The 23,879-nt window shown below is 48.1% G+C and overlaps 1 protein-coding gene across 1 annotated transcript in view; it reads left to right on the top strand.

The window, feature by feature from the left end:
* The window catches only part of tmem200ca (transmembrane protein 200C-a), a 42,295-nt gene extending 20,388 nt beyond the window's left edge, over positions 1–21,907 (top strand). The window contains exons 2-3 of the mRNA XM_079805863.1: positions 13,555–13,750; positions 16,604–21,907. Of these exons, the coding sequence (XP_079661989.1) occupies positions 16,625–18,157 (1,533 nt within the window). The 5' untranslated portion in view covers positions 13,555–13,750; positions 16,604–16,624 and the 3' untranslated portion in view covers positions 18,158–21,907. The remainder of the gene's footprint in view (positions 1–13,554; positions 13,751–16,603) is intronic.
* The last annotated feature ends 1,972 nt before the right edge of the window (positions 21,908–23,879 follow it).

Genomic DNA, 23,879 nt, shown 5'->3' with positions numbered 1-23,879 from the left:
GACTCTGTCATGAGGTCACTACTGCTCAGACTCTGCCCTGAGGTCACTACTGCGCAGACTCTGTCCTGGGGTCACTACTGCGCAGACTCTGTCCTGAGGTCACTACTGCGCAGACTCTGCCCTGAGGTCACTACTGCACAGACTCTGTCCTGAGGTCACTACTGAACAGACTCTGTCATGAGGTCACTACTGCTCAGACTCTGCCCTGAGGTCACTACTGCGCAGACTCTGCCCTGAGGTCACTACTGCGCAGACTCTGCCCTTAGGTCACTACTGCTCAGACTCTGTCCTGAGGTCACTACTGCGCAGACTCTGTCCTGAGGTCACTACTGCGCAGACTCTGTCCTGAGGTCACTACTGCGCAGACTCTGCTCTGAGGTCACTATTGAGCAGACTCTGTCCTGAGGTCACTACTGCTCAGACTCTGTCCTGAGGTCACTACTGCTCAGACTCTGCCCTGATGTCACTACTGCGCAGACTCTGTCCTTAGGTCACTACTGCTCAGACTCTGCCCTGAGGTCACTACTGCGCAGACTCTGCCCTGAGGTCACTACTGCGCAGACTCTGTCCTGAGGTCACTACTGCGCAGACTCTGCCCTGAGGTCACTACTGAACAGACTCTGTCCTGAGGTCACTACTGCTCAGACTCTGCCCTGAGGTCACTACTGCACAGACTCTGCCCTGAGGTCACTACTGCGCAGACTCTGCCCTGAGGTCACTACTGCGCAGACTCTGCCCTGAGGTCACTACTGCGCAGACTCTGTCCTGAGGTCACTACTGCGCAGACTCTGCCCTGAGGTCACTACTGCTCAGACTCTGCCCTGAGGTCACTACTGCGCAGACTCTGCCCTGAGGTCACTACTGCGCAGACTCTGTCCTGAGGTCACTACTGCGCAGACTCTGCCCTGAGGTCACTACTGCTCAGACTCTGCCCTGAGGTCACTACTGCTCAGACTCTGCCCTGAGGTCACTACTGTGCAGACTCTGCCCTGAGGTCACTACTGCTCAGACTCTGTCCTGAGGTCACTACTGCGCAGACTCTGCCCTGAGGTCACTACTGCTCAGACTCTGTCCTGAGGTCACTACTGCGCAGACTCTGCCCTGAGGTCACTACTGCTCAGACTCTGTCCTGAGGTCACTACTGCGCAGACTCTGCCCTGAGGTCACTACTGCTCAGACTCTGCCCTTAGGTCACTACTGCTCAGACTCTGTCCTGAGGTCACTACTGCGCAGACTCTGTCCTTAGGTCACTACTGCTCAGACTCTGTCCTGAGGTCACTACTGCGCAGACTCTGTCCTTAGGTCACTACTGCTCAGACTCTGTCCTGAGGTCACTACTGCGCAGACTCTGCCCTGAGGTCACTACTGCGCAGACTCTGTCCTGGGGTCACTACTGCGCAGACTCTGCCCTGAGGTCACTACTGCGCAGACTCTGCCCTGAGGTCACTACTGCACAGACTCTGTCCTGAGGTCACTACTGAACAGACTCTGTCATGAGGTCACTACTGCTCAGACTCTGCCCTGAGGTCACTACTGCGCAGACTCTGCCCTGAGGTCACTACTGCGCAGACTCTGCCCTTAGGTCACTACTGCTCAGACTCTGTCCTGAGGTCACTACTGCGCAGACTCTGTCCTGAGGTCACTACTGCGCAGACTCTGTCCTGAGGTCACTACTGCGCAGACTCTGCTCTGAGGTCACTATTGAGCAGACTCTGTCCTGAGGTCACTACTGCTCAGACTCTGTCCTGAGGTCACTACTGCTCAGACTCTGCCCTGATGTCACTACTGCGCAGACTCTGTCCTTAGGTCACTACTGCTCAGACTCTGCCCTGAGGTCACTACTGCGAAAACTCTGCCCTGAGGTCACTACTGCGCAGACTCTGTCCTGAGGTCACTACTGCGCAGACTCTGCCCTGAGGTCACTACTGAACAGACTCTGTCCTGAGGTCACTACTGCTCAGACTCTGCCCTGAGGTCACTACTGCACAGACTCTGCCCTGAGGTCACTACTGCGCAGACTCTGCCCTGAGGTCACTACTGCGCAGACTCTGCCCTGAGGTCACTACTGCGCAGACTCTGTCCTGAGGTCACTACTGCGCAGACTCTGCCCTGAGGTCACTACTGCTCAGACTCTGCCCTGAGGTCACTACTGAGCAGACTCTGCCCTGAGGTCACTACTGCGCAGACTCTGTCCTGAGGTCACTACTGCTCAGACTCTGCCCTGAGGTCACTACTGCGCAGACTCTGCCCTGAGGTCACTACTGTGCAGACTCTGCCCTGAGGTCACTACTGAGCAGACTCTGCCCTGAGGTCACTACTGCGCAGACTCTGTCCTGAGGTCACTACTGCGCAGACTCTGTCCTGAGGTCACTACTACGCAGACTCTGTCCTGAGGTCACTACTGCTCAGACTCTGTCCTGAGGTCACTACTGCTCAGATTCTGTCCTGAGGTCACTACTGCGCAGACTCTGTCCTGAGGTCACTACTGCGCAGACTCTGCCCTGAGGTCACTACTGCGCAGACTCTGCCCTGAGGTCACTACTGCGCAGACTCTGCCCTGAGGTCACTACTGCGTAGACTCTGCCCTGAGGTCACTACTGCACATACTCTGTCCTGAGGTCACTACTGCGCAGACTCTGTCCTGAGGTCACTACTGCTCAGACTCTGCCCTGAGGTCACTACTGCTCAGACTCTGTCCTGAGGTCACTACTGCTCAGACTCTGTCCTGAGGTCACTACAGCACAGACTCTGCCCTGAGGTCACTACTGCGCAGACTCTGCCCTGAGGTCACTACTGAGCAGACTCTGTCCTGAGGTCACTACTGCTCAGACTCTGCCCTGAGGTCACTACTGCGCAGACTCTGTCCTTAGGTCACTACTGCTCAGACTCTGTCCTGAGGTCACTACTGCGCAGACTCTGCCCTGAGGTCACTACTGCTCAGACTCTGCCCTGAGGTCACTACTGCGCAGACTCTGTCTTGAGGTCATTACTGCGCAGACTCTGCCCTGAGGTCACTACTGCGCAGACTCTGTCCTTAGGTCACTACTGCTCAGACTCTGTCCTGAGGTCACTACTGCGCAGACTCTGTCCTTAGGTCACTACTGCTCAGACTCTGTCCTGAGGTCACTACTGCGCAGACTCTGCCCTGAGGTCACTACTGCGCAGACTCTGTCCTGGGGTCACTACTGCGCAGACTCTGCCCTGAGGTCACTACTGCGCAGACTCTGTCATGAGGTCACTACTGCTCAGACTCTGCCCTGAGGTCACTACTGCGCAGACTCTGTCCTGGGGTCACTACTGTGCAGACTCTGTCCTGAGGTCACTACTGCGCAGACTCTGCCCTGAGGTCACTACTGCACAGACTCTGTCCTGAGGTCACTACTGAACAGACTCTGTCATGAGGTCACTACTGCTCAGACTCTGCCCTGAGGTCACTACTGCGCAGACTCTGCCCTGAGGTCACTACTGCGCAGACTCTGTCCTGAGGTCACTACTGCGCAGACTCTGCCCTGAGGTCACTACTGCGCAGACTCTGCCCTGAGGTCACTACTGCGCAGACTCTGCCCTGAGGTCACTACTGCTCAGACTCTGCCCTGATGTCACTACTGCACAGACTCTGTCCTTAGGTCACTACTGCTCAGACTCTGTCCTGAGGTCACTACTGCGCAGACTCTGTCCTGAGGTCACTACTGTGCAGACTCTGCCCTGAGGTCACTACTGCTCAGACTCTGCCCTGAGGTCACTACTGAACAGACTCTGTCCTGAGGTCACTACTGCTCAGACTCTGCCCTGAGGTCACTACTGCGCACACTCTGTCCTGAGGTCAGTGCTGCGCAGACTCTGCCCTGAGGTCACTACTGAGCAGACTCTGCCCTGAGGTCACTACTGCGCAGACTCTGCCCTGAGGTCACTACTGCGCAGACTCTGCCCTGAGGTCACTACTGCGCAGACTCTGTCCTGAGGTCACTACTGCTCAGACTCTGCCCTGAGGTCACTACTGCGCAGACTCTGTCCTGAGGTCACTACTGCTCAGACTCTGTCCTGAGGTCACTACAGCACAGACTCTGCCCTGAGGTCACTACTGCGCAGACTCTGCCCTGAGGTCACTACTGCGCAGACTCTGTCTTGAGGTCATTACTGCGCAGACTCTGCCCTGAGGTCACTACTGCGCAGACTCTGTCCTTAGGTCACTACTGCTCAGACTCTGTCCTGAGGTCACTACTGCGCAGACTCTGTCCTTAGGTCACTACTGCTCAGACTCTGTCCTGAGGTCACTACTGCGCAGACTCTGCCCTGAGGTCACTACTGCGCAGACTCTGTCCTGGGGTCACTACTGCGCAGACTCTGCCCTGAGGTCACTACTGCGCAGACTCTGTCATGAGGTCACTACTGCTCAGACTCTGCCCTGAGGTCACTACTGCGCAGACTCTGTCCTGGGGTCACTACTGTGCAGACTCTGTCCTGAGGTCACTACTGCGCAGACTCTGCCCTGAGGTCACTACTGCACAGACTCTGTCCTGAGGTCACTACTGAACAGACTCTGTCATGAGGTCACTACTGCTCAGACTCTGCCCTGAGGTCACTACTGCGCAGACTCTGCCCTGAGGTCACTACTGCGCAGACTCTGTCCTGAGGTCACTACTGCGCAGACTCTGCCCTGAGGTCACTACTGCGCAGACTCTGCCCTGAGGTCACTACTGCGCAGACTCTGCCCTGAGGTCACTACTGCTCAGACTCTGCCCTGATGTCACTACTGCGCAGACTCTGTCCTTAGGTCACTACTGCTCAGACTCTGTCCTGAGGTCACTACTGCGCAGACTCTGTCCTGAGGTCACTACTGTGCAGACTCTGCCCTGAGGTCACTACTGCTCAGACTCTGCCCTGAGGTCACTACTGAACAGACTCTGTCCTGAGGTCACTACTGCTCAGACTCTGCCCTGAGGTCACTACTGCGCACACTCTGTCCTGAGGTCAGTGCTGCGCAGACTCTGCCCTGAGGTCACTACTGAGCAGACTCTGCCCTGAGGTCACTACTGCGCAGACTCTGCCCTGAGGTCACTACTGCGCAGACTCTGCCCTGAGGTCACTACTGCGCAGACTCTGTCCTGAGGTCACTACTGCTCAGACTCTGCCCTGAGGTCACTACTGCGCAGACTCTGTCCTGAGGTCACTACTGCTCAGACTCTGTCCTGAGGTCACTACAGCACAGACTCTGCCCTGAGGTCACTACTGCGCAGACTCTGCCCTGAGGTCACTACTGAGCAGACTCTGTCCTGAGGTCACTACTGCTCAGACTCTGCCCTGAGGTCACTACTGCGCAGACTCTGTCCTTAGGTCACTACTGCTCAGACTCTGTCCTGAGGTCACTACTGCGCAGACTCTGCCCTGAGGTCACTACTGCTCAGACTCTGCCCTGAGGTCACTACTGCGCAGACTCTGTCTTGAGGTCATTACTGCGCAGACTCTGCCCTGAGGTCACTACTGCGCAGACTCTGTCCTTAGGTCACTACTGCTCAGACTCTGTCCTGAGGTCACTACTGCGCAGACTCTGTCCTTAGGTCACTACTGCTCAGACTCTGTCCTGAGGTCACTACTGCGCAGACTCTGCCCTGAGGTCACTACTGCGCAGACTCTGTCCTGGGGTCACTACTGCGCAGACTCTGCCCTGAGGTCACTACTGCGCAGACTCTGTCATGAGGTCACTACTGCTCAGACTCTGCCCTGAGGTCACTACTGCGCAGACTCTGTCCTGGGGTCACTACTGCGCAGACTCTGTCCTGAGGTCACTACTGCGCAGACTCTGCCCTGAGGTCACTACTGCACAGACTCTGTCCTGAGGTCACTACTGAACAGACTCTGTCATGAGGTCACTACTGCTCAGACTCTGCCCTGAGGTCACTACTGCGCAGACTCTGCCCTGAGGTCACTACTGCGCAGACTCTGCCCTTAGGTCACTACTGCTCAGACTCTGTCCTGAGGTCACTACTGCGCAGACTCTGTCCTGAGGTCACTACTGCGCAGACTCTGTCCTGAGGTCACTACTGCGCAGACTCTGCTCTGAGGTCACTATTGAGCAGACTCTGTCCTGAGGTCACTACTGCTCAGACTCTGTCCTGAGGTCACTACTGCTCAGACTCTGCCCTGATGTCACTACTGCGCAGACTCTGTCCTTAGGTCACTACTGCTCAGACTCTGCCCTGAGGTCACTACTGCGCAGACTCTGCCCTGAGGTCACTACTGCGCAGACTCTGTCCTGAGGTCACTACTGCGCAGACTCTGCCCTGAGGTCACTACTGAACAGACTCTGTCCTGAGGTCACTACTGCTCAGACTCTGCCCTGAGGTCACTACTGCACAGACTCTGCCCTGAGGTCACTACTGCGCAGACTCTGCCCTGAGGTCACTACTGCGCAGACTCTGCCCTGAGGTCACTACTGCGCAGACTCTGTCCTGAGGTCACTACTGCGCAGACTCTGCCCTGTGGTCACTACTGCTTAGACTCTGCCCTGAGGTCACTACTGCGCAGACTCTGCCCTGAGGTCACTACTGCGCAGACTCTGTCCTGAGGTCACTACTGCGCAGACTCTGCCCTGAGGTCACTACTGCTCAGACTCTGCCCTGAGGTCACTACTGCTCAGACTCTGCCCTGAGGTCACTACTGTGCAGACTCTGCCCTGAGGTCACTACTGCTCAGACTCTGTCCTGAGGTCACTACTGCGCGGACTCTGCCCTGAGGTCACTACTGCTCAGACTCTGTCCTGAGGTCACTACTGCGCAGACTCTGCCCTGAGGTCACTACTGCTCAGACTCTGTCCTGAGGTCACTACTGCGCAGACTCTGCCCTGAGGTCACTACTGCTCAGACTCTGCCCTTAGGTCACTACTGCTCAGACTCTGTCCTGAGGTCACTACTGCTCAGACTCTGTCCTGAGGTCACTACTGCCCTGAGGTCACTACTGCGCAGACTCTGCCCTGAGGTCACTACTGCGCAGACTCTGCCCCGAGGTCACTACTGCGCAGACTCTGGCCTGAGGTCACTACTGCTCAGACTCTGCCCTGATGTCACTACTGCGCAGACTCTGTCCTTAGGTCACTACTGCTCAGACTCTGTCCTGAGGTCACTACTGCGCAGACTCTGTCCTGAGGTCACTACTGTGCAGACTCTGCCCTGAGGTCACTACTGCTCAGACTCTGCCCTGAGGTCACTACTGAACAGACTCTGTCCTGAGGTCACTACTGCTCAGACTCTGCCCTGAGGTCACTACTGCGCACACTCTGTCCTGAGGTCAGTGCTGCGCAGACTCTGCCCTGAGGTCACTACTGAGCAGACTCTGCCCTGAGGTCACTACTGCGCAGACTCTGCCCTGAGGTCACTACTGCGCAGACTCTGCCCTGAGGTCACTACTGCGCAGACTCTGCCCTGAGGTCACTACTGCTCAGACTCTGCCCTGAGGTCACTACTGCGCAGACTCTGTCCTGAGGTCACTACTGCTCAGACTCTGTCCTGAGGTCACTACAGCACAGACTCTGCCCTGAGGTCACTACTGCGCAGACTCTGCCCTGAGGTCACTACTGCGCAGACTCTGTCTTGAGGTCATTACTGCGCAGATTCTGCCCTGAGGTCACTACTGCGCAGACTCTGTCCTTAGGTCACTACTGCTCAGACTCTGTCCTGAGGTCACTACTGCGCAGACTCTGTCCTTAGGTCACTACTGCTCAGACTCTGTCCTGAGGTCACTACTGCGCAGACTCTGCCCTGAGGTCACTACTGCGCAGACTCTGTCCTGGGGTCACTACTGCGCAGACTCTGCCCTGAGGTCACTACTGCGCAGACTCTGTCCTGGGGTCACTACTGCGCAGACTCTGCCCTGAGGTCACTACTGCGCAGACTCTGTCATGAGGTCACTACTGCTCAGACTCTGCCCTGAGGTCACTACTGCGCAGACTCTGTCCTGGGGTCACTACTGTGCAGACTCTGTCCTGAGGTCACTACTGCGCAGACTCTGCCCTGAGGTCACTACTGCACAGACTCTGTCCTGAGGTCACTACTGAACAGACTCTGTCATGAGGTCACTACTGCTCAGACTCTGCCCTGAGGTCACTACTGCGCAGACTCTGCCCTGAGGTCACTACTGCGCAGACTCTGTCCTGAGGTCACTACTGCGCAGACTCTGCCCTGAGGTCACTACTGCGCAGACTCTGCCCTGAGGTCACTACTGCGCAGACTCTGCCCTGAGGTCACTACTGCTCAGACTCTGCCCTGATGTCACTACTGCGCAGACTCTGTCCTTAGGTCACTACTGCACAGACTCTGTCCTGAGGTCACTACTGCGCAGACTCTGTCCTGAGGTCACTACTGTGCAGACTCTGCCCTGAGGTCACTACTGCTCAGACTCTGCCCTGAGGTCACTACTGAACAGACTCTGTCCTGAGGTCACTACTGCTCAGACTCTGCCCTGAGGTCACTACTGCGCACACTCTGTCCTGAGGTCAGTGCTGCGCAGACTCTGCCCTGAGGTCACTACTGAGCAGACTCTGCCCTGAGGTCACTACTGCGCAGACTCTGCCCTGAGGTCACTACTGCGCAGACTCTGCCCTGAGGTCACTACTGCGCAGATTCTGTCCTGAGGTCACTACTGCTCAGACTCTGCCCTGAGGTCACTACTGCGCAGACTCTGTCCTGAGGTCACTACTGCTCAGACTCTGTCCTGAGGTCACTACAGCACAGACTCTGCCCTGAGGTCACTACTGCGCAGACTCTGCCCTGAGGTCACTACTGAGCAGACTCTGTCCTGAGGTCACTACTGCTCAGACTCTGCCCTGAGGTCACTACTGCGCAGACTCTGTCCTTAGGTCACTACTGCTCAGACTCTGTCCTGAGGTCACTACTGCGCAGACTCTGCCCTGAGGTCACTACTGCTCAGACTCTGCCCTGAGGTCACTACTGCGCAGACTCTGTCTTGAGGTCATTACTGCGCAGACTCTGCCCTGAGGTCACTACTGCGCAGACTCTGTCCTTAGGTCACTACTGCTCAGACTCTGTCCTGAGGTCACTACTGCGCAGACTCTGTCCTTAGGTCACTACTGCTCAGACTCTGTCCTGAGGTCACTACTGCGCAGACTCTGCCCTGAGGTCACTACTGCGCAGACTCTGTCCTGGGGTCACTACTGCGCAGACTCTGCCCTGAGGTCACTACTGCGCAGACTCTGTCATGAGGTCACTACTGCTCAGACTCTGCCCTGAGGTCACTACTGCGCAGACTCTGTCCTGGGGTCACTACTGCACAGACTCTGTCCTGAGGTCACTACTGCTCAGACTCTGCCCTGAGGTCACTACTGCGCACACTCTGTCCTGAGGTCAGTGCTGCGCAGACTCTGCCCTGAGGTCACTACTGAGCAGACTCTGCCCTGAGGTCACTACTGCGCAGACTCTGCCCTGAGGTCACTACTGCGCAGACTCTGCCCTGAGGTCACTACTGCGCAGACTCTGTCCTGAGGTCACTACTGCTCAGACTCTGCCCTGAGGTCACTACTGCGCAGACTCTGTCCTGAGGTCACTACTGCTCAGACTCTGTCCTGAGGTCACTACAGCACAGACTCTGCCCTGAGGTCACTACTGCGCAGACTCTGCCCTGAGGTCACTACTGAGCAGACTCTGTCCTGAGGTCACTACTGCTCAGACTCTTCCCTGAGGTCACTACTGCGCAGACTCTGTCCTTAGGTCACTACTGCTCAGACTCTGTCCTGAGGTCACTACTGCGCAGACTCTGCCCTGAGGTCACTACTGCTCAGACTCTGCCCTGAGGTCACTACTGCGCAGACTCTGTCTTGAGGTCATTACTGCGCAGACTCTGCCCTGAGGTCACTACTGCGCAGACTCTGTCCTTAGGTCACTACTGCTCAGACTCTGTCCTGAGGTCACTACTGCGCAGACTCTGTCCTTAGGTCACTACTGCTCAGACTCTGTCCTGAGGTCACTACTGCGCAGACTCTGCCCTGAGGTCACTACTGCGCAGACTCTGTCCTGGGGTCACTACTGCGCAGACTCTGCCCTGAGGTCACTACTGCGCAGACTCTGTCATGAGGTCACTACTGCTCAGACTCTGCCCTGAGGTCACTACTGCGCAGACTCTGTCCTGGGGTCACTACTGTGCAGACTCTGTCCTGAGGTCACTACTGCGCAGACTCTGCCCTGAGGTCACTACTGCACAGACTCTGTCCTGAGGTCACTACTGAACAGACTCTGTCATGAGGTCACTACTGCTCAGACTCTGCCCTGAGGTCACTACTGCGCAGACTCTGCCCTGAGGTCACTACTGCGCAGACTCTGCCCTTAGGTCACTACTGCTCAGACTCTGTCCTGAGGTCACTACTGCGCAGACTCTGTCCTGAGGTCACTACTGCGCAGACTCTGTCCTGAGGTCACTACTGCGCAGACTCTGCTCTGAGGTCACTATTGAGCAGACTCTGTCCTGAGGTCACTACTGCTCAGACTCTGTCCTGAGGTCACTACTGCTCAGACTCTGCCCTGATGTCACTACTGCGCAGACTCTGTCCTTAGGTCACTACTGCTCAGACTCTGCCCTGAGGTCACTACTGCGCAGACTCTGTCCTGAGGTCACTACTGCGCAGACTCTGTCCTGAGGTCACTACTGCGCAGACTCTGCCCTGAGGTCACTACTGCTCAGACTCTGCCCTGAGGTCACTACTGCTCAGACTCTGCCCTGAGGTCACTACTGTGCAGACTCTGCCCTGAGGTCACTACTGCTCAGACTCTGTCCTGAGGTCACTACTGCGCAGACTCTGCCCTGAGGTCACTACTGCTCAGACTCTGTCCTGAGGTCACTACTGCGCAGACTCTGCCCTGAGGTCACTACTGCTCAGACTCTGTCCTGAGGTCACTACTGCGCAGACTCTGCCCTGAGGTCACTACTGCTCAGACTCTGCCCTTAGGTCACTACTGCTCAGACTCTGTCCTGAGGTCACTACTGCGCAGACTCTGCCCTGAGGTCACTACTGCTCAGACTCTGTCCTGAGGTCACTACTGCTCAGACTCTGTCCTGAGGTCACTACTGCTCAGACTCTGCCCTGAGGTCACTACTGCTCAGACTCTGTCCTGAGGTCACTACTGCGCAGACTCTGCCCTGAGGTCACTACTGCTCAGACTCTGCCCTTAGGTCACTACTGCTCAGACTCTGTCCTGAGGTCACTACTGCGCAGACTCTGCCCTGAGGTCACTACTGCGCAGACTCTGCCCTGAGGTCACTACTGCGCAGACTCTGTCCTGAGGTCACTACTGCGCAGACTCTGTCCTGAGGTCACTACTGCTCAGACTCTGCCCTGAGGTCACTACTGCTCAGACTCTGTCCTGAGGTCACTACTGCGCAGACTCTGCCCTGAGGTCACTACTGCTCAGACTCTGCCCTTAGGTCACTACTGCTCAGACTCTGTCCTGAGGTCACTACTGCGCAGACTCTGCCCTGAGGTCACTACTGCTCAGACTCTGTCCTGAGGTCACTACTGCGCAGACTCTGTCCTGAGGTCACTACTGCGCAGACTCTGTCCTGAGGTCACTACTGGGCAGACTCTGTCCTGAGGTCAGGGACAAGCACATGAAAAGGATTAATGTCGAGCCCTGCATTATTTTGAAGGTTTTTAATAGAGAATTAAAATAACAAAAAATACATATATAAAATTGCGACTCATTTGCCAGCACGTGTCACAAATGTAGGGCGGGGCTTGATTTTGTCCGTTTGGAATTGATTGGATGCCGTTGGTTTGCTATTGGTGGATCTCATGTGAGTGACAGGTTGCCCCGCCCTGAGATGTCTGTTATGTCACAACTGGTCAGTCCCTCCAGAAAAACGCGATTATGCGATTGCATGATTTAATGCATAATCAGCCAAAGTCCACATATTCATACGGGGGCCGCATTTTTTCAAATACGCCGCACTTTCGCCGCGTAAATTGCCTATTTCCGCGTGCAAAATATGCGGGGCTAGCACGATTTCATAATCCCCGCATTTTCATTGCAAAAAAGTCATATATATTAGCAGAAAGTTGAAAAATGTTTGTTTACTTCACACAAGAGCCGCCATTTCCGCCTATTGCCATGGGAACGTTTTGAAGTGGCGTAATTACCCGACGTGAACGTCATGGAAAAGCTGCAAACCCCGTGGTGATGAAACCATAGATATCGCTGAAACCATGACGAAGCACGCAAATTCCCATTTGCCAACAAAAATAACAGCAAAAGACCGTGCAAAGCAGTTTCCCGTTGTGTTGACCGATTTCAAAAAACAGCATCATGAAGCTTCGAAGCGTTATGAATCAGTGAGACGATTCAGCGGTTCAGAGCATTATGAATCAGTGAGCCGATTCAGCGGTTTGGAGCGTTATGAATCAGTGAGTCGATTCAGTGGTTTGGATCGCCAAAGTCACGTATTTCAGCAGTTTGACACGCGATCCGAATCATGAATCGACTCGCTGATTCATAACGCTTCGAAGCTTCATGATGCTGTTTTTTGAAATCGGTCATCACTATATAAATCGTTATTTAGGTTTTAGCACAAAAACTATTCTCGTCTTCATAAAGTTATTGTAGAACCGCTGTAGTGAGATGGACTTTGTAACGACGTCTTTAGTACCTTTTATGGGTCTTGAGAGTGTAAAGTGCATTGCACAGGGCCTTTCAGAGCCATCAGATTTACACTAAAATATCTTAATTTGTGTTCCGACATGAGGCTCAGTCATTAATGACAGAATTTTCATTTTTGGGTGAACTAACCCTTTAAGAGAGATTGCACTTTGTGCATTGGAAGCACTCAAATGTCTGTTTTGTGAAGCTACCTCTGTAAAACAGGAAGTTATTTATTCATTTTTTCAGAAGTTGTAGCATATTCCTTTTGTAAAGCTACAGAACTTGTTTGACTCAATGTTTTGTAAATTTGAGCCGTGTGTTTATTAAGGTCTTCAATAAAACAAGATGAGAACTTAAATATTCCCAGCACTTTCTGTGATGTAGTGCTTTTTTTCTCTTTTTCATGATCATCAAACCGCAGTTTTTGTAAATTCCCGCAATTTTATTGCATAATATTGCATAAATATCCCGCATTTTCCATTGCATTTTTTAAGAAAACGTGCCGCATAATCAAGGATTTTTGCCCGCAACAATCACAAAAAAAGCCGCATTTTTCTGGAAGGACTGACTGGTTACTTCTTTATTTATTTGATCCCATGTGAATTTAAAGCTTTAATTCAGTGTTTTTTGATTGAGTCTGTCTGGAAAGGACCTTCAAAAGCCTATAGATCATGTTTACCCGCTGACATCAGTAAGTGAATCATTGACTGACAGACAGTGATGTTATTTACGCTCACTCATTCCCACAGTGATAGAATCAGCTTTTATGTCAAATCAACACCAAACAGATGCTTTTCCTCTGTATGTTTGGAGTCTGAAGTGAATCATGTCATCTGTCTCCGCCACACACTGCTCATGTGATCGCTGCTGTGTGTTTGTGCTGCATTAACCCACACCGTCCATATGCCGTTCACAGGAATCAGCCTGTCGCTCCCACTCATCGTGCCGGAGAGTCCAGAGAACACTCGCCTGAGACGGAGCTTCGCCTCGCCTGCTTCGTGTTCGTCCTCTCTCGTGTTCAGCCTTCCGGATCTGACAGAGCTTTCATCAAGATAAGCCAGCTTCTGGAACGTCCATCTGATGAGGAACCAATAGGAGCACAGCAAATGCTGGTGTGTGACATTCGTTGAAAAAGGGTGACACTCACAAGCAAAAATAAGTATTTTCTGCTCACCAAGGCCGCATTTATTTGATCAAAAATACAGGAAAAATTGTGAAATATTATTGATATTCAAAATGGCTGTTTTCTATGTGAATATATAGTAAAATGTAATTTATTCCTACGATCAAAGCTGAATTTTGTCTTCAGTGTCACATGGTCATTCAGAAATCATTCTAATATACAGTTTTTTTGCTCAAGAAACATTCATGATTCATATTTTTGTGGAAAACCTGATACTGTTCAAAAGTTTGGGGTAATATAAAAAAAACACTTTAGTTGCATGAAATTGATCTAAAGTGACAGAAAGACATTACAGTTTTTCTCGATTGTTTACACACATTTTTTGAAAGCATGCCTCATATTCTCAGAACTCAACACACAAATCCAAATCCAAAAACACACACACAATGGGCAAAACCCCTCAATTCTCCTGCAAAATGCAACTTTACATTCAAAACAATGTTATTTATTTTCAAAATGGACATTTGTTTTCAAATGACACACACAAACCATCATATGAATAGACATTTATAAGAACCAGTTGAACACTGATGTGCTCAATGGAAAACACTATGATGAATGGAAAACACTTCTTCTCCTTTCATCAGAATGACTTAGGTCTTTTTTGGTTCAGTGTTACACTTACAACAGACAGTACATTCATAAGTGTGTTGTAAAATATTTGAGAATATTGTTTTCATACTCAGAACACACAAATACACGGTAACAAATATATTTTATTTTTCCCACAAAAACAATGTACACAGTGTACATCCCAACCAACACAAAGTTGCACATACAGTGGTCTACATACAAAACAACAGAAGAATTTACTGTACAGTTACAGTAAAAAAAAAAAAAAAAGATTTACCTATGCTGCATCCTCTCTTCAGTTTCTCACCTGTTGCCCTTTGATGCTAAAGCTCTGATTGCTGATTGTAAAACTGTGTGACGGGTGTTTGCCCATGTGAAGAGTCAGTGTGTGTGTTTGAAAGGGATTTTCTGCATGAAAACTGTGCCAAATGCAGAGAATTGTGTGTAGTGTTTTGAAAAAAGTGTGTTTTAGAACTGCAATTTGAGTGTAAAGCAGGAATTGTGCTTGTAGTTTAGCAGAATTGGTTCAGGGTTGGTGCATGAGTTACATGTTGTGGTCATTGTGTCTCAAGGACCAGTATTTGTGTGTAAACAATTGAGAAAAACTGTAATAATGTTACAAAAGATTTTATTTCAAATAAATGCGGTTCTTTTGAACTTTATATTCATCAAAGAATCCCGGAAAATACAATGAATCACATATAATCATAAATGTCATCATATGAGAATGATTTGTGAAGGATCATGTGACACTGAAGACTGGAGTAATGATGTTAAATGCAGCTTTGCACACAGGAATAAATTACACTTTACTATACAGGGCTCGACATTAACGCTTGTCCGCTTGTCCGGGACAAGTGGATTTTTTGAAGGGGCAAGTGAAAGAGAATTTTACTTGTCCGACGGACAAGTGAGTAAAACTTCAAAAACAAAAAAATATCTAGGGAATCACCAAAATGCAAGAATGATTCTGCATCCATAAGTGGCGATCGATAGTAGATAATAACATACATAATGTAATGAGCTGATGGTAACAAACTTGCGCTGTTGATGCTCGCGCAGCCTCTGGAGGAGAAATCACAACAAAACAGAGAAACTCAGTTAATATACTGCGGTAAAAATGTGTTTAAAAAGGAGTTTTTATATTTTTAACATATGATACAGTTACGCAACACCACACGAGCAAGAGTGCTGTTTTCCAGAATACCATCACGACTGAACATGACACTGATTTCATATGACAGTTCCATCAACAGTTCATTAACATTAAGTCACTTACATTTTAGATGCAATATGGACTGTTTTTGTTCGATTTCAGCAGTGAAAATAGTTCCAAACAAAGATCACCGCAGAACCATAACGCATCTCACAGCAACAGTGTGTGTTACAGAGTGATTCAGTGTTTTGAACGAATCGTTTGAATCAAAGATTCACTGACCTATTCATTCCTGAACAAATCAGCCGTTTGAACGAATCGACTCAATGGCTCGCTCATTCAGATGGTCACCTGCGCCCCCTACTGGCAGATTAGTTTCATGTTTAAACATTCTTTCCAACTTTTCTTATTTGTATATTTAAAAAATATTTACAACAATATCATAACATTATTTAATACAGTTGTAATTTTTTCAGTGTAAATTATTTAATTTGATTGGTAACAGCCCTATAGTAATCTAGTTTAATTTATTGATCAAATGTAAGAATATAAATTTAAAGCTGAACCATAGCCTATATTTAATAAGATTATGGGAAAAAATGCCCTTTATAAAAGGTAAAAAATATCACAAATATGCAGATTTAAATATGTCAAAGCTGATTGAACACTGGTGAGAATATTGCTTTAGAATAAATTACACACATACACACACAAAAGTAATAAAATACAAATATCCGGACAAGCTAATTTTTTACTCAGACAAGTGAATGACAGATTTGGCTTAATGTCGAGCCCTGCTATATATTCACATAGAGAACAGTTAATTTACACTATAATAATATTTAACTTTTTTTTAAATCAAATTAATGCAGCCTTGGTGAGCAGAAGAGATTCCAAACTTATTTGTATGGCAGCGTGTATGTGTTTTTGTTTGTGATTAGATTATTTGTGGCTGCTCGTATATGCACATGCTATATTTAGTGAGTATGTGTCTAGATCTCATGGCTTTTCCAGCCCACACTAATGTTCTCATGTTTTTCCTATCTTTTCCAGGATGATTAATTGAGCGCCATCATGATTGCCACAGGGGGTCTGCTGCGGATATCTTCCAGGCGACAGGACTCCCTCCGCGCTAAGAACCACGCGGAAAACAAGCGCAAGAGGAAAGCGAAGAAAAAGAGGAAGAACGAAGTGGTTGTGGTTAAAGGAAAGCTGAAGCTGTGCTCCGTATCCGGACTGGTCGCTGCCATTGGGATTCTGGTGCTGCTGGTTGGCGTGGCCATGGCCGTGTTGGGCTACTGGCCCAGAGAGAGTGTGCTGTATCCGGGATTGGTGAACACACAGAGCGCTCAGAGTGAATTAGTCAATGTGACCGTCAGATGGGATCTACTAGATAAAGACTTCAGGAGCTATAATGGCTCCAATGGCACTGCTGAGCTGGATTCGCCTAAGCTTGGCGCATTTGCTAGGTTTATAAACAGATACTTGTATTCAGACAAGCTGAAGGTGTTCGGACCTTTGATTATGGGCATTGGGATCTTCCTATTCATTTGTGCTAATGCAGTACTTCATGAAAACAGAGATAAAAAGACCAAAATCATTAACCTCAGAGACATCTACTCAACGGTGATTGACATTCATAGTTTGCGGAGCAAGGAGTCCGGGCCGCTGAACGGTTTCGTGAACTACTGCCAATCGAAAGAGAACAAATCTCATAAAGGCTCCTGGCCTTCTCCAGGCTCCGGTCAACACGACGCAAGTAGCATAATCTCATCCCGACGGGTGTCTACCACCATCCCACGAGTGTCGTCTTTGGAAAAGCAGAGCTTTACGGACACCGTCTACAGTATCTATCAAGATCAGAACCGAATCCCACCTGAGCTCAAGCAGTGGGAAACCAGAACCATCGTGTCCACTTCGGTCAACGCTTTCACCCTGCCAATGATGAAGCTCAACAACCGAGGAACGTCCGAAAGAAGGGGGTCGGACAAAACCGGAGAAGCCAAGAGAGAGTTTTTGGACGCCGAGGCCATTTGCAGACGTTTGGAGGATCTGGTAGCGTCTAGGACCATCACGAAGGCCAAAGTGGAACCGGCTCGAACTCATCCAGAGCTTCCTCAGGACTCGGTGGAGGTTTACAGGAGTAGCGGAAGTTTGCAAGGAGCACCTCGAGTTTCTCTGCAGGGCTCCCAGGTTCAACTGCTTCCACCGTGTTCGCCAGGACGCAAGGCCACCGGATCTCACCTGTCTTTAAGCGCTTTGTCGGACTACTCCAGGTCTATCGATCTGGATATCTGTGCATCTACCCCGTCAGACCGGCAGGTGCGATTGAGACGGCTCAGCTGCCCTCGACTGGAGGGCCTCGGTGGCGGAGGCTACACCAAACTCGAGGGCCTGGGCGGCGAGTCCTTCGAGTCCACGGACAATGCGATGTTTAGTCGTGGGAGTTCTGTTGAGGTTTTGGAAAAGGACCAAGAGCATCACAATCAGACGGACCAAGAGGAGAGCGGTGTGGTCAGACAATATTCAAAGAAACAAAAACTCATAATGGTTTCTCAATCGGACACTACTTTAGAGGATGTGGAAATGGACAGTGTAGAGATTTAACAAGGTGATTTGCTCGAGACTCTTGGCTGATATGAAACTAAAGGTACGGTCACATTGCCGGAATTTGTTCTGTGAATCTTCACAAGCGAAATCAAGTCGTTTCAAGAGGAATCCACATGATTGGGAATTTCACCACATGGATTTCACATTGGTAGTCTAGGACCATCACAAAGGCCACACATTTCTAGTTTAAGTTATACTCTGTCCATTTGATGGGCCTCTGACTGGATTTTGCTTGTGAAAATTTGCTGAAATTACTTTCTTTTGAATAGGAATCCACACGCTTGGGTATTACCAGACATGGATTTCGCATTGGTAGAGTCTAGGACCATCACAAAGGCCACAAATCTCTAGTTAAACTTCTACTCTCTCCATTTGATGGTCCTTAGAATGTAATTTCAGTGAATTTTCACAACCGAAATCCAGTCATTTCAAGAGGAATCCACGGGATTGGGAATTTCCCCACATGTATTTCGCATTGGTAGAGTCTAGGACCATCACAAAGGCCATGGATTTCTAGTTACATTTCTACTCTGTCCATTTTATGGTCTTCAGAAAGTAATTTCAGCAAATTTTCACAAGAGAAATCAAGTAAATTACTTTCTGAGGACCGTCAAATGGACAGAGGAGGAATGTAACCTTTGTGAGGGTTGCACTTTGGCCTTTGTGATGGTCCTAGACTTTACCAATGTGAAATCCATGAGGGAAATTCCCAATTGTGTGGATTCCTATTGAAAATACTTAATTTCTCTTGTGAAAATTTGCTGAAATTACTTTGTTTTTAATAGGAATCTACACAATTGGAAATTTCCCCACATGGATTTCGCATTGTTAGAGTCTAGGATCATCACAAAGGCCACAAATCTCTAGTTAAACTTTTACTCTGTCCATTTGATGGTCCTTAGAAAGTAATTTCAGTGAATTTTCACAAGCAAAATCCACTCGTTTCAATAGGAATCCACACAATTGGGAATTTCCCCACATGGATTTCGCATTGGTTGAGTCTAGGACCATCACAAAGGCCATGGATTTCTATTTAAATTCTAATTCAATTTCTACTCTCTCCATTTGATGGTCCTCAAAAGTAATTTCAGCGCATTTACACAAGTGAAATAAAGTAATTTTTTCCCCACACGGATTTCGCATTGGTAGAGTCTAGTACCCAGAATCACAAAGACCAAAAATTTCTAGTTAAATTTATACTCTGTCCATTTGATGGTCCTCTGACTGGATTTTGCTTGTGAAAATTTGCTGAAATTACTTTCTTTTTAATAGGAATCCACTCGATTGGTAATTTCCCCACATGGATTTCGCATTGACTACCAATCTTGGACCATCACAAAGGCCACAAATTTCTAGTTAAACTTCTACTTTCTCCATTTCATGGTCCTTAGAAAGTAATTTCAGCGCATTTACACAACCGAAATCCTGTTGTTTCAATAGGAATCCACACGATTTGGAATTTCTAGGACCATCACAAAAGCCAAAGTGCAACCCTCACAAAGGCCATGAATTTCTTGTCTATTCAAATTTCTACTCTGTCCATTTGCTGGTCTTCAGACAGTAATTTCAACGAAAGTTTGCTTGGCATAAAAGGTTAATCGTCCATTACTAGTGTAGCGATGTGTGAAAGCCACTTTCTGATGGTCAACGTGGTGAATTTGCCAAATCTGCGTTGGGGAAATCTTTCGCCCTCACATGGATTACTATTGAAATGGCTGGATTTTGCTGAGCAATGGTAAATGTGGCCGCACCTTGAGTAATTTCCGTGACATTACACGCAGCGACGGTCTTCAGAAAGAGAGCAAACGTTGCCTGAAATGATGCTAATATGTTAGACCCAAAGGTCAGTCTTTAATACTGTTTCCTAAAGGAACTTCAAGCAAAAAGCAGACGGACGTACCAGTCTCAGACTCTCAGCATGATAGCTCAGCTATGCTCCACTAGATTAAAACATTACTTTAAACTTCCAGTAGTAGAATATTTGTGGCTGTTTAGTTTATCGGTGAAGTCTGGCTGTCTGAGCAGCATGTTTTATACCGTCGTCTACTTGCACTTTTTTTAACCACCAAATTTACTGATTATTTTTAGAGATTAACTTAATAGCAATATCTCATTTGAAATGTTCCCTGCTTGTGTGGGAAATATTTATCTTTGCATTTTAACTTACACATGTATGCTGTCAGGTTTTACTTACTTTTTGTTTGTTTTTTTACTTGAATGAACTCGAACGAACCAAATCCAGACGCGGTGGTTCATGTAGTAATGTCTGAGATGTGATGTCCATTACAGTATATTCAAAATATCACGGTGACAGATGGGTTTTGGGGTCAATTAATTAAAGATGAATCTTTAAAACAGCCCAAGAGAAGCATTAATGCAGCGTTCCATCCAAAACCAGATGTTTGAACCAGGAAAAATCAAGTAACCTCTGGGGAAATGAGTGTTTAGAGTTAAACCCGATGGCTCATTATGGAGTTGTGTAAACATGCACTAACCATCACAGTGCACATACTATTACTGTTCCCAGTTTCAAATGTATTTCAATCCTATTCTATGATAACTCAGACTGTCTTGAGTTGAATGGAACGCAGTGTGATCCTAATGTTAAAGGATTAGTTAGGATAAATCCTGATGATTTACTCACCCCCATCTCATCCAAGATGTTCATGTCTTTCTTTCTTCAGTCGCAAAGAAATGACGTGTTTTGAGGGCCCTCATTTATCAACAGTGCGTAGAAAAGGTTCTATATTTTGTCCTACGAATGAAATTTAGAATGTGTCTGAGCACAATAAACCCTGTATTTTTCAAACATGCGCACAGTTCTTACGCACATGAGTAAGCAATCATTGTCGATAAATCCCACACGGTCACCATATATGGTGACAACGCTTCCCTAAAAATCACGTGATTGTGTTTTTTCCTCACCGCAATAATGGCTCAGAAGAGGAACTTCACAAACACAGAATGAGTTGCGAACAAATTTCCAGTCTATGTTTGGGAATCTGGCGATAGCATGAAAGCTAATTTTATTCCAGCTTGTTGAGGACTTCGGTAAGGGAACTGGATGTAGGTTTGGGTCTAAGGAAACAATCGCATCCAACATTTGTCACAGCCGTCTTTTATAGGGTTTGACACCAATTACGCAAACTACAAACATGATAAATTGAGTGTTTTGTAATAAAAGGACTGCATACATATCTTAAATGCTTTTTATGTGTAGTGTCGCTGTTCTACCACTACACTGAAAAAAATGCTTTTCTTACTTAGTATTTTTGTCTTGTTTTCAGTCCAAATATCTAAAAAATCTTACATTAAGAAGTATTTACTAGACAAGCAAAAGTTTTTGTCTTGTTTTGGGGGAAAATAACTCAGAATTAAGGAAGTTTTTGCTTAAAATAAGCAAAATAATCTGTCTATGGGGTAAGCAAAATAATCTTAATTCAAACAGAGAACAAGATTATTTTACTCACCCCTTACCCCGTACAGAGTTTTCCTCTTTTCCACTGAAGGAAGAAAGACATGAACATCTGGGATGAGATGGGGTGAGTAAATGATCAGGACATGTTCATTCTGAAGTGAACTCATCCTTTAATGAACAGACGCTCATGTGGGAGTGTGTGTTTGTCGCGGTGTTAGAATATAGCGGTAAACTCTCCTAAAGCTTCCCATGTTCAGTCCTCATGTCTCCATTTGCCTTTGATAGAACAATCAGATTCTGCTGTTTAATAAACACATCGAATGCGACTGAAAACAACAGCAAGCGCCGTGTTTGATACTCCAGTGTGTGTGTGTGTGTGTGTGAGTGTGTGTGTGTGTGTGTGTGTGTGTGTGTGAGTGTGAGAGTGTGTGTGTGTGTGTGTGTGTGTGTGTGTGTGTGTGTGTGTGTGTGTGTGTGTGTGTGTGTGTGTGTGTGTGTGTGTGAGTGTGAGAGTGAGTGTGAGTGTGAGTGTGTGGGCATGTGTTTGTGAAATATCAGGACACAAATGTGTATAATGACATGGGTATTACAAAAAGAGGGTGAAATATGAGGACGTTCCCCATGTCCTCACTTTTCAAAATGCTTATAAATCACACAGAATGAGGTTTTTTTCACAGAAAGTGAACTGCACAGTCTCCTGTGCTAGGTTTAGGGGCAGGGGCAGTGTGTGTGTGTGTGTGTGTGTGTGTGTGTGTGTGTGTGTGTGTGTGTGTGTGTGTGTGTGTGTGTGATGGGTAGGTTTAGGGGCAGTGTAAGGGGATAGAAAATACGGTTTGTACGGTATAAAAACCATTACGCGTATGGAATGTCCTCACATTTCACAAAAACAAACATGTGTGTGTGAGTTTGTGTGTGTGTGAGTGTGAGAGTGAGTGTGAGTGTGAGTGTGTATGTGTGTGTGTGTGTGTGTGTGTGTGTGTGTGTGTGTGTGTGTGTGTGTGTGTGTGTGTGTGTGTGTGTGTGAGTGTGTGTGTGTGTGTGTGTGTGTGTGTGTGTGTGTGTGTGTGTGTGTGTGTGTGTGTGTGTGTGTGTGTGTGTGTGTGTGTGTGTGTGTGTGTGTGTGAAATCATCCATTGACAGATATGCCGGTCCAGAAACTCCTGTGGATCATATTAAACTCAGTCTATCACGATTAAAGCTCAGCGTTTTGTTTCATCACGAGGGGAACTTTAGATTTTGATTTCTTGTAAGCAAATGTAAGCAAAGTCTCAATATAACTTTCCATCCTGCCAGTCCTTGGCGGAACGACATCATCCCGCAGGAAGTGACATCATTTTGGAGGGAAAACCACAGAATAGACATCAGTAAGTATGGATTTAATGGATTCTGGGAGGGTTACAAGATCAACATGATATTCGTCTCCATTCATAATCTGCTCATTTCCTCAAGTGATGTTGTGTGTTTGTTCTGATGGAGTAAAGAATGATATAAACAAACGTAAAAGTTTTTGGTCAAAAATGCCTGAAGTGCATCAGAAATGTTCTCACACTGTTGAACATTATTCATGGAACGTTTAGTTGGACGTTCATCGAATATTTTAAAAGTTGCTCTTGTTTCAGAGAACATTTAAAAGTAACATCCCATAATGTGTGAAGAATGATGCAATGGAACAAGTGTTTTTGGACGTTTTGAGAGGAACATTCTGATCATGTTCTTAAATAATAACAGATAAAGTTAAAGATTTACCAGAAAGTCTTTAAATGTGTAACCCATTTTATTCTCTCTCTCTCTCTCTCTCTCTCTCTCTCTCTCTCTCTCTCTCTCTCTCTCTCTCTCTCTCTCTCAGATCTGTCTCTCTCCTGTACACTCTAAAAAAAGAGGTTCTATATGGCACCAAAAATGGTTTTTCGTCGTAATCATAGAGGAACCACTTTTGGGGGCATATCTTAACATGTTCTGTATATGGTAGTGGTGCTATATAGCACCTTAGTCAAAGAACCTCTGAAGAACCGCTGAAGAGCCTCTGAAGAACCGATGAAGAACCTCTGAAGAACCGATGAAGAACCTCTGAAGAACCGGTGAAGAACCTCTGAAGAACCGGTGAAGAACCTCTGAAGAACCTCTGAAGAACCGGTGAAGAACCTCTGAAGAACCGCTGAAGAACCTCCTGAAGAACTGGTGAAGAACCTCTGAAGATCCTCTGAAGAACCGGTGAAGAACCTCTGAAGAACCGGTGAAGAACCTCTGAAGAACCTCTGAAGAACCGCTGAAGAACCTCTGAAGAACCACTGAAGAACCTCT

This window comes from Gobio gobio (assembly GCF_949357685.1).
Source record: "Gobio gobio genome assembly, chromosome: 23".
Classification (NCBI taxonomy): Eukaryota; Metazoa; Chordata; class Actinopteri; order Cypriniformes; family Gobionidae; genus Gobio; species Gobio gobio.
Note: the sequence above shows the minus strand (reverse complement) of the source record. Positions and strands in the feature narration are given on the sequence as shown.